This window comes from Convolutriloba macropyga, chromosome 7 (assembly GCF_964194025.1).
Source record: "Convolutriloba macropyga chromosome 7, txConMacr16.3, whole genome shotgun sequence".
Classification (NCBI taxonomy): domain Eukaryota; kingdom Metazoa; phylum Xenacoelomorpha; order Acoela; family Convolutidae; genus Convolutriloba; species Convolutriloba macropyga.
Window position 1 is genome coordinate 42,930,489 of NC_134474.1, and position 12,046 is coordinate 42,942,534.

Below are 12,046 nucleotides of genomic sequence, written 5' to 3' on the forward strand. Positions count from 1 at the left end.
TTCATTGCGGGCTGAATAACTTGTCTGCTGATATTCTCAGGACAGCAACTGATCTTATAAACCAGAGCCTAAAGTTGAAACTTAAGCTTACGTTCTCAAATTTCAAAAGAGCATCAGTTTGAACATTTTCATAATGATGTTTTTTTCCGCGTTGCATCATTTCCTCGAACTAATCAACATGTTTCATTTTAAACTTAGTCCATTACTTTTGAAATGATTCCATGTGCTTCAACTTTGTGACATGCTTATGTTGTGTTTAGTCATACGCGTACCAGATCACTAATGCTGTGTGTTTCTGCCACATGCGTAGAATAGTCCACAGGGATCTCAAGCCACAGAATCTTCTCATTAACTCCAAGGGTGTTATCAAACTGGCCGATTTTGGACTGGCGAGGACCTTTGGTATTCCAGTGCGGGTCTACACGCATGAGGTGGTCACTCTGTGGTACAGGGCGCCAGAAATTCTGCTGGGCTCGAAAAGGTAATTATCGGAACTTGACATAATGCCTGCCGCGCGGACAAACAGTTAACAATCGGCAAACAGACCGTCGAACTAAATTTAGGGGTCTTCAAATTATATCCCCTCTCTGCCGCGCATGAATTACCGTTATCATACTCTAATTGGGGTGTTATAGTGCCGTGTGTGGCTGAGGATTATGGGACAGAGCACAATTAAGAGCAAAGACCTAGCTAATGAGTTGCATTTGAGTACGAGGCGGACAAAGTTGTGTTTTAAGTTGTGTTTGTTTTCACTGACTAAACTCAATTAATTGTGGCGTGATAGCCGAGAGTTAAGGTGTGTGGTTTACACGCCAATGATTGAGAGTTGAATCCCCTGCCTCCGTGAAGCTATCTTTGTGAGGATGAGCTCTCAATTAACCATAGCTTCAGGTTGACCATAACCTGACCAATGTTGGCTGCAGTGATGGTACCACGTGAAGTTTCAGACGCAAAAAAAAGTGGCTATAGTCACCAAAAAAAGAGCAATGCTGCTCATAAAACGATCAGTCTGAAATTTGGGGAATAATAATAAGGCCAGCTGAGAACAAGCTACTGTAGGCCTAATGCTGTTCCGCTGTGATTACGCAGGAACCGCAATTGTTATTATTATTAATTAATGCTGTCTTTTTAATTGCTCTTGAACAAATTTCATAGCAATTATTGTAAACGTGTGTGTCTTTTTTTATTGAAAATTTTCGCTCGACGGTTTTGACTTTTCGAGTTACTTTTACGCCCTTGACTTTCTGCGTTTCGCGTGATCTTAAGTTCTTGCTCAATCATAATTTCAAGCAGCGGAACTCAATTGGCGGCAATTTAATACTAAAAGTCAAATGAAAAGTGCTCCGAAACTGGTGCCATTTCTCAATTTAAACCTTAATAGTGGTATATCTTAACCTCTAATGTTGTTATTTGAAGCCCACTATTGTACTTCTTAGGCCCATTTAGGCTCCCCCTCCCCGACTGAAGCAGGTTGCAATTGATTAGAGCCACTAGTCGTTCGAGAGCAATTCTTCCGACGTTTAGTCGGTTATGTTTTTGATTGCTCTCAAACAAAGTTTGTTGCAATTATATTAGTCCTGTAATATTTAATGTAATTTTTGCTTGAACGATTTCTCGTCCGACACTTTTGGCTATCGTCCTCAAAAACGAGATGAACAGGTAACTATCGCCCAGAGGGCACTAAGTGCTCTTAAAGCCTTTCGGCTTGCCAGACTTACGTAAGCGATTCACCAAAACTGTTTTGGAGACTTAAATTAATGGTGCACATAGTTCCACCCGTAACCCAGGGCACTCAATTCCCGCCCCCTCCTCCTTGCTGCGCTCACCCCACGCCCCTTAAATTAAGCTTAAGCTAGCATCCTTCAACCGTAGCTGGCTAATGACGAAGGCAACTGCTCGCAGTTGTTTGAGAGCAATTGGCCCGACTTGTCGGTTGTTTGTTAACTTTAGCAGATTCCGATTAATACATCAATCAACAGTTCAATTCATTGAATAGGCACTCATTTCGGACTCGTCTCTTTTTGGGCGAGTGATATCATACTGAGAAGCCATATATCATTGCTTGCCTCCCTTCTTCTGAGTGAGGCTAAATTGAAGACGAAGTGTTCTCCTCGCGTCTTTGGGTTAGGTTAAAATTCACACAAATCCCTTCTATTTGGCTGAGCTCGAAGTTTCTCTAAAATTCAGCGGAGATAGTATGGCACGCCGGTTAGCAGCATTACAGTGGATCCCCGAATCGCAACTAAGAGTGACTGCGGCAGCCTGTCGATGCTATAGAAAGTTTTTCCCCTTGATTGAGCTTCTGTTGACTGCAAGCATTGGTACTATTCGTTTTAGTGTTTAATAGCCGCCGTCAGCCTCTCAAGGGCTATTTTTTATTTGCTCTCTTTATTGGGCTGTCTTTTTTAAGATCTGTTCGCACATTTTCATGATTTTAGAAGTCAAATTGGAGTGGTGATTTTGGTCATGCCGAAACAGGAAGTGGAGCGAAAAAGCGAGTGGTTTTGCGGCGTGAAATTTTTTCACTCGAATATTCAAGTAGAGTATGAATTCGGTGTTTGAACCCAATTTCTTTTTATCGCTAGTGGTTTATTCAGATGCGGCATTTCAACTTTGATTTCTTGTTTTTTTTATCTGATTTTTTTCGAAATGGTTTTCCCAATTCAGTCATAGTCCGTTCTAGGTCTAGTTTTTTGTTTTGTCAATGAGAGTTCTTTGAATTGTACGTCAGGACTTGTCCTGCTCTTTTTTAATTCGCTTTACTTTACCTTTTGATCACGTTTTTCGTTTTACGTAAGTCACGATTTTCACGTTTGACTCGTGACTTACTTCACTCACTGTTTCAACTGAATCGATTTTAGATTCTTTCACGTATTGTATTACGTAATGTTGTGAATACGGTCAATTTCCAAAGTGCAAAATCAAAAGAACGGGATAAACCGATTAAGCCCGGTCATTAAATCGTAGTGCATTAGGATATCAAAGTTCCTTAGAGCAATTGCTATTTGTCATTATTATTAAGCTTAGTAGCTTCCAGTTTATAAGCTGAATAAAGTATAATTTAAGAATCCAGCTGAATCTGCAAATCGAATAAGAACATTTTTTTGAAACTGAGATTCTGTCAATTTTTATCTCTTCTTTTCTTCTGTTTCAATCCCGATGTTGGTCAAGCACGTCATCGGCGGCTATTCTCCGGCATTCTGCTGGCTATTTTTGCTTTTACGCCTGACATTTCCACTGTCAATAACAGGAAAGTTATTCTTTGCAGAGATCATTTTTGCTCGTGTATCCTTTTAATGTCCTTTGAGAACTTCTGTCGTCTTCAGGTACGGAAGTCAGATAGACGTTTGGTCTGTTGGCACAATCATCGCAGAGATGCTGAACAGGAGGCCTTTGTTCGTGGGAGATTCTGAGATTGACCAGATCTACAAGATATTTGAGAAGATGGGCACTCCGAATGAGAGGCTGTGGCCAGGTGTGAGCCAGCTGCAGGACTTCAACGAGGACACCTGTCCCAAATGGCAGCCCAGGGGACTGTTGCAGTTGTTGAAGCGCAAGGATGAGGATGCTGCTGACTTATTGACTGTAAGTTTAATCTAATCACTGCATTGAGTCTTTCCCATCGCCCTTAAAAATGTACCACGGAATATAAAATAACACAGAAATTCAACGGACATCTCAAGAACAATTGATCACATGCATATATACAATGCTCTAGTAAAAACACTGAATATCGGTAATGGTACTCTATTGACTTTTTCGTCTATCAAGAGATTCTGTGAAGAGAACAAAGATTTTTGAGAAATCACTTAATTTAGTTTATTCAAAACTTCATGATGCCAATGTTATTGCGTGTTTGATACTGACCACCACCTGCTCTGAAAAAATTGATTTTTGAAGGGCGTTTTCTGCTGAGCCGATTGTAAAAGTGGTAATTCCTATCAGTGGAGTTTTGGTATCCGCCGTCATCCTCTCAAATGGCTATTATTTAGTTGCGCACATCATTTATAACTCTAAGAATTGTATTGTACTGGGAGCTGTCGATTTGAAGAGGAATATTAGTGTAGTCTTTTTTATCGATAGTTCAATTGAAACCTCTAGTCCAATTCAAACAAAATGCTGCTTGTGAAAACAACGTCAAACTGCTGAACAAAAAAGTTGCAGAGCAGAGCGCATATGTGGAATAGAGCGAGAAAATCGGTGAAAATTTTTCTAAGCGAGCAATATGATAGATTTGCAGGCGCTTTGACCATTTTTGGTAATTAATGTGCGCCTTGTAGCGAATTTTAACATTTTCAATTTCAAAGCTGACTGCTTTTGACCATTCTCTTAGTTTTATTCCATTTTTTTCTTCCCTCTTAGTTTTCGTCCACAGAATATCTGCGGACTTATTTATTGCTCTCAAAAGAAGTTTGTTGCAATTATATTAGTCCTGTGGTCTTTTTTATGCGATTTTTCGCTCGACAGATTTTTGGTCTGACCCATTTGGCTTTCGTCTTGAAAAACTGGATAAACAGATAGCGCTCGGAGGGCATCTCTTACAGCCATACCTTACTTATACTCTAAGAATGTGATTCACCAAAACTGTTTTGAGGATATAATTCCATGGTGTGAAGGGTTCTTAATCTTGAAAGTTTGACCCCCCTCGGTCCCCTACCCCCCCCCCCCCATTACCCGCCCCTCAACACTCCCATTGTCCACCCTCCTACACCTGTCGATTTGAACTCTGCTCTGGTTTATCCCCCATCGCTTAAACCCCCACCGCCACAGCTGGGCACTACCAAAGCCAACCGGTCGCCGGTCGTTTGAGAGCAATGCGCCCGACGTTGGTTTATGTTTAAATTTATTGGTACTGAGATGCGATGGTCTCAATTGTTACATGCAAATATAGTTGCCCAAATATAGAGTCCTTTTCAAATTTTATGGTCAAAGATTATGAATTGGATAATACCATACTTCCAATTAATTACCGAAAGTATCATCATTTGAATTACTTGTCTGGGATCTTGAATTCGGTTCACAGATTATTTCTTGGAGATACAAACAACTTTGAGTAAATTGTTGATTGTTTTCCAGCTGATGTTGACATACAATCCTGCCAGAAGAATTACAGCCAAGGCCGCCCTGCACCACAAGTACTTCGCAGACCTTGATAGGAGCATCCACCCTCTGGACAAGTTGACACACTTCCCTCTCGCTTCTAATCCAGCGCCTGGAGCAAGAATTGAGGGATCGCAGACGAATAACATTAATTCACAGCAGCCACTAGGAACCTCGATCCAACAAAATACCTGAAACAAATTCTGCTACCTTCGTTTGCTGGGGCTGTTTCCTCTTCCTTCGGTAGAAGATGAGCATCTATATTTTCCCACCCTTTTAATGTATTATTTTGATTATTATCACAACGATTGCTACAATTAATTATGCGGCTAATCAGCCCAGCATCAATGCAAAGACGTGTATTAGTTTGGCCATAGCTGTTCACGGGGAAAGAGGAAACTTGTTGTTGAATGATTTTGAAATTGTTTTGGAAGTGTGCAATATATAGGCTTTGACGATTACAAGTATTGACTGGAATTTGGGTTCGTTAAATCTAATTATCAATGTGCTTTCCAAAATGTGTGCTGAGAAATGTGAGTGCAATTGATAGATTATTAGTTTTGATTGTCTCGTTTGATTTATTTGATCACGTTGTTTTTAAGTAACTTCGTAAAAAATATTTTTAACCTATTGTTTTACAACCAACGCTGAGAGCACTGCAGAACGAAAGATTTTGGTTGTCTTTGCTTTTTACATTTTGACTTCTGTAAATGAACGTTATGAATGGAAATGTAAACTAAAAACGCGATCAATGCGATTGTGAAAGACATCTTTTTAAGGCCCGCGAAGCGATGTGACTACTATTGACTACTCGATGGCGGTTTCTCACTACAATCATTCCCTTTTTTAGAGCTTGGTGCTTTTTCTGGTTATGTCATAGAGTAGTGAAGAAGCAACATAATTAAAAACTGTCAGAGTGCACTGTAGCAATGGAAATTCTAACTTAGGTGTTTTTAAAAGTTTTTAATTTATACTAATCTTTAAATATATCAAGAAAGCGAATTCTAAGTTTAAGCCAGTATAAAGATAATGCCAACTAATTTGAACTGATGAGAAAGCTTGAATGATTATATATTGGACCAGATACAGAATCAATTCTAGATCTGCATCATTCTCACCCCGAAATAAAAGGCTTACTGCCGAAATTGTACTAATGATATCAAAGGTATGAATTACCTTCCAAAAACCTTCACAAAGGCATTTTCACCATATAAAAAATTCTAATTTTGGTACAACTCGAACTCGGCTATCATAATCGAGCATAGATTAGCAGTATATATACGGCTCGTTTTAAGCAAATGATTTTGTGAGACAAGTTTTTGCAGTAGAATTTTAAACGGCGTATTGAATAGAGACGAGTGTTGAATAGAGATGAGAATGAAGACTATTAAATTTGTTAATTATTAGAACTCAAATCGAAATAAGTGCATCCTGGGTAAGAAATCAGTGTACCTACAGTTTGGTTAATTTTGAATCTTAGCAAGTTTTATTCGATTAGACTTTCCTGATTTTAGGGATTAAAATTGGTATTTTGTAGGAACACTGAACCTTTAGTTGCTTGTCTTTAAAAGAAATCTCTAAATAGTTGTCGGAATCAAATAGAAAGTAGGTATCGATTAATCTTTTGTTTAGGCAGATTCATTTGTGTAGATTAGGCTCAGGTGGGTGACAATAAAATATAAAGCGCAACCAATCAGTAGGTAGATTAAATTGGGGAATAAACATGGAGGAGAGCACAGACGACTGTGGACATCAGCAAGCTGCATGATTTCACAAAAATAACCGGCTACTCTCCTTGCAGTAGACGAAAAATGAAACCTCTGTGAGGGTAGGTTTTAATGATATTTTCATGGACCTATTGATGAAATGCGCTAAAATCTGTTTTAAGAAATGTTTAAAATGAACTTTAGTTTAAGAAAAAAAATTGAGAAAAATTTGTTATTCAAAAAACAGATACGACATGAAAACAACTTTCATCTACTTCCTCGATATTTCCTTTTTAAAAACTCAGAACGAGCTCCCTGCAATGTTTTTCATTTCTCTAAAGTTCCATATGGTTGCGCTGATTGCAAGGTCGGAGAAATTTAACGTTGGCCATAATGCAACGAATCACAGGAGTATAGTTTTCTTATTCAATCACAATCATATATTTAACAATTAAAAACTAAAAGAAAAATGTGGAAACTGAACAAAATTTAATTAAGGTTGCCGTTTTTTCATGAAACTTTTTTTATATATAAAAAAAAACAAAAGTGCTACCTATACATAGACTTCATACATCTATTTGTAGTTTTCACGCCAAAAATAGCAAGAGAAAGTTATTCTAAATCAAATTGTGTAGTAACTGGGTATCGATATTTAGATGCATATTGTGAACTCCATATTTATACTACGATTGCGTCAAAATTTGCACTTCCCACTAAAACTCTCATTTTGCATGTTGCACTCACCTACAACCATTGCTACAAACTAAACATTGAGTACAAAGCTGACCCTGTCCAGTAGAAACGAAATTTTTGACAGACGTCAAGGTACCAGTGTTGGACAAGTTTTGAAGAAATTGCAAAACACGACTCTGACCGCGCCAAAATAGGCAGGTGATTGTCCAGCAGTATCTCGACTGCAATAACCACCTTTCAATCATGGATACAAAAAGGAAGCGGGCCGTTCATCTGGCTTGTTTCTTATGATCATTGGAGCCGACTCTACGTGACGGCAAGAAAATTTTACCAGGAGACGGAAGAAGCAAACAACAGTTTCACCAACTTATGAACAAGAAAAATGGACTCTGACGCTGCATGTAATTAGACCGGCACGCAATTATGTCCCTACACCTTAGGTAACGCCAAAACTAATCAATGAATTAGCAGACATCGTCAATTGGACCTGACCAGTAGCTTTGGTTTTTCATCATGGTGCCTTGTATTAGTCTTTTTGGCTGCCTGGGTAGCGAAAATGTGTCGCAAGTCGACAAACTAGACATTACATTTACAATTTGTCAAACCGCAATGAAGAAGAAAACCAAACTGAAGCACAGCATGAGAGAAAGAGACTGAACTTAGTTGAGAATGAGGATTGAAGAAACGACGGGTGACTAAAACCGTTGTTCCGCAGACAACAAAATTGTGATTATGCTAATTTTAAATTGCTTCCTCTTGTATTTTGATCTTTTTTTACTTTCTATCGTGTAGTACTCATAGTATCATATTATTCAGGAAAATTGTTTTATATAAATGGTTCGGATGTAGGAACAGGAAATTGAACTTAAGAAAACGAATAAATAGAGTATAACTTGTTTTAATCGAGTATTGAATAGAGAAGATTTGGTTGAGTGATCTTGGTCAAATTTTTTGAGTGGCAAATCTAATATTGGTAACATCACTTCGCATCGTTGTAGATCAACCTAATTTTTGTAAATAGAGCCTCGTTAATGTAGAAATTATTAGCTTTGTTGGGTGAATGAAAACTATATAGGTCAACCAATTAGTAAGTACAATACTTTGGGGAAAAAAACATGGAGGACAGTTGAGACGACAGTGGACCTCATCAAGACTAATGATTTCTGAGCTTTGAACGACCGAGCTCCTTACAGAAGACAAATAACTGAAGCCCTTCTGATGGTATGGTCTGTAAAAGACTTGGCAAGCTAACTTAACGCAGGTAGTATGGACCGGGAACGGTAAAGTAACAAATAGTTGTTTCCCAGGTCTGCATTAACCCTAAGTAGCTGATGAGCCATGGCTGGTTTTTTTCAAGTTGTTAATAGACGTCTGGTTCGGCTTTGGAGTGAACACCAACTATCTGTTCATGCCATCTGCAAACTTGTTTTATGTATAATGGTTGATCAAGTCATTATTGAGTTGAATTGAGAATCTGGTTTAAAGTCATTACTTAATTTAATTCAAATACAGGTAGTTAAAACTATTGAACATCACTGAAAGTGGAGGGTCAATGAAACCTATTTTATGTTTATACTTTTGGCTTTTGAGTGAAGTAAAATAACGTCTCGACAAACTTTTATGAGCAAGAATTGGCTTGGTTTACAAGAATTACCTTTTATTACATTAATAAACTGAAGAAACTTTTCTGTTTTTGCGGAACTTTTTCAACATCAGATTACTGTGTGCATCTTAAGCAATTAGATTGTTTGATTGTGCTAAAAAATTGAGAAAGAAAAAAATTGAGTGCAGACAAGCGATAAGCAATATTTTGGTTTGCAATTCTTTCAGAATTGCTGGAATTGTTTTCGTTGAGTTCCAACAAGTGAATTAATGAGGTTTTTTGAAAAATTTTAGTATTTACAAGGAGAAAAATGCATTTTAAGTCCAAGTTTTTCAACAGTAAACTCTTCTATGCACTGATCAAAGATTGCCATTTTTGGCTACGAGAAGAATTGGAAGGTACTGGGATGTGCCAACATATATAGCAAATCTGAGCGCAATTTAAATTTTAGGGCTGATTTTGAAACAACCATTAAAAAATAGAAAATTTTTTTGAAAATTTAGAAGAACTGGAAATTTTTGGACAAAATTGATATGGTATCAAAAACTTCGAAAACTATATAAACCATTTACAAGACGTTGAAAAGTTACCGGAGAAATACCGCTTTACAAGAGATCTGTGTCGTACTTTATTATTTTGCTGTGATGATTTGCGGTGCGAGATTACAGAGAGAATATTATCTGACCATTCGCGGCGCGAGATATACTTTCACTTTTGTTTCGCTTAATTGCGGAGCGGGAAATCAACAGAAGGTTTTGCAAACTGAATTGAATTGCAGAAAGTCAGAACAATGAAATTAATAAACTGAAGCCACTCGAGCACAACGTGAATGCGTGATCAGACATGTCTGATCACGAAGCGGGAAACTAACTAGACAGTTGAAACAAGATCATATAATTAAGATTAAAATAATGAACTAAATTAAAGGCATCATATAAATTTTACTGCATCAATGAAATTGAAGAATAAAAAAATGTTCGGGTATCACATACCCTTTGCAGCAAGAGAAAATTGTAGAATACAATTTTCAAAATTTATATAAAAACAATTTTTACAAATTATTACAAGGTCCCCGGTTAAATCGATAATATCAATATATTTACTGGTTATCATAGCTAAAAATTACGATGATTAATACAATATACGATGTTTTTCTTTTTGCAGTTTTCAAGCATTACATATTCCAATCTTCATTGTCAGAATCTTGTTTCTCTGCATCGAGGGCTGTCATCGTCCGAACCAGCGTTGGGGTGTCCATATATAGCAGAGGCGTATTTCGGGTAGCGGGAGGCGAGACAGAGCCGATACGGGGTGACACATTTTGTTCCTCGGGTTGATTTTCCACAATTTGCTGTACCGATTCGACAATGGTGTCAGGTGGTGCAAAATTTTCCAGATCACCCGCTCGGCGGGGTAGTCTCGGTGGAGGCAAGATATCAGACGCTGGTGGAGAAGTCTCGAAGCCATAATATGATGGGCTTCGACGAGGACGGTCTGAAGTACGCAAAGTTGATGATGTTGTGGCCGGGTGAGTAGACGTAGTTGTGGTTGGTACGCTAGTCGAGAGTGGAGGTTGTTGATTGCGTATCGCAGAGAAGTTTGGTAACTTTGGGATGCGTCCCCGCATCGCGCGTGAGATGTTCAATCTTTGCGAAGAAACCCCGCTGCCCGGTTCTCTCTTCCTGTGCTTCATTTTCTTGTCACCCTTTTGCTTTCGGGTGAACTCTTTGATATGGCTGTGAATCAGCTCTTCCACGACTTTTTCTCCAGAACGGGGTCCGCGTCTATTAGCATAAACTTTCAGTGGAGTTTGCCTCTCCAACTGTGTGCCAAATTTCGCAATATCGCTATTGCGAACTGTCACCACTTGCTTGCCCGGTTCTTTTATGGTCGACGTGGTGGGGCTCACTTTAAGAATTTGCGACCCAGGGGCAAGGACCTCGTATAAACCCTCCAAGTTCTTTTTCGAGCGTCTCTTGCCATGCACCTTTCTCGCAAGATTCAGTTCGGCCGCACGCTCTTTCAGGGGAATGGGGCGGATCGCCTTGGTCTTGAAGAATCTTGGTTCCCCATCTGTACTGGCCTGCTCCCTGGATCGTGCTTCTGTAGTAGCTCGGGTCATGCCAAGTTCTACTTCGATATCACTACGATATCCATTGGTCCACTTGTCGTCAGGCAGGATCTCTTCGGGCATCACTGTGTCCTCGTCTAAATAATGATTTATAATACTCTTGTATGACAGGTTCAGCAAATTAGGTTTAGTTGCAATCACGCTTAGCGGGGTATTAGGCTTTCTTCCAAAGTGTGCTTCGAAGGGCGAGGTCTTTGTTGTTCTTTGTTTACATATACGCAATTGGTGAATGATTATCTTTAATGCATGCTTTACCTGAAAGGCTTGTGTAGATAATTTCTCTTCTTTGATACATCCGGGTCTATTCTTAATTGTTTGAATTAATCGTTCCACCAACCCAATAGCACGATGATCATTTACAGGCGCTTCAATAATTTCGATGTTGTTTTTATAACAAAAAGTCTTTACTTGATGTCTAATTAAACATTTTGCTTGGTCTAAACGAATAGATCTTGGAATTCCATGAGTTTCAATATACATGTCCAAAAATTTCAAAACATTTGGGCCATTAGCTTTGTCGTAAATATATGCAGTTGGATATTTATAAAAGCGATCAACTGCTGCCAAAAAGTACACCTCATTGCCCTTTTCATCAAAAATTGGTCCCCCAAAATCGATTTGAATTTCTTGATTAGGTTTAACACATGGTATATGAGGAGTGAATTGCTTAGCAGGAATAACTGATTTAGGATCCTTACCGATTGCTGTGCATGGTTTGCACTCAGTGGATTTGACTAATAATTCCCGGTGCATGTAGGGCCACCAGGAATGTGCAGCCATACAAATCATGCCCCAGGTACCTGGGTGACTTGA

The 12,046-nt window shown here is 38.7% G+C and overlaps 1 protein-coding gene across 2 annotated transcripts in view; it reads left to right on the forward strand.

Annotated features, from left to right (window-relative positions):
• Positions 1 to 5,730, forward strand: part of LOC142342880 (cyclin-dependent kinase 1-like) — a 418,971-nt gene extending 413,241 nt beyond the window's left edge. For both annotated transcript variants that reach the window (XM_075394526.1, XM_075394527.1), the window contains exons 5-7: positions 261 to 481; positions 3,327 to 3,585; positions 5,077 to 5,730. In XM_075394526.1, the coding sequence (XP_075250641.1) occupies positions 261 to 481; positions 3,327 to 3,585; positions 5,077 to 5,295 (699 nt within the window). In that variant the 3' untranslated portion in view covers positions 5,296 to 5,730. The remainder of the gene's footprint in view (positions 1 to 260; positions 482 to 3,326; positions 3,586 to 5,076) is intronic.
• Positions 5,731 to 12,046: the final 6,316 nt, after the last annotated feature.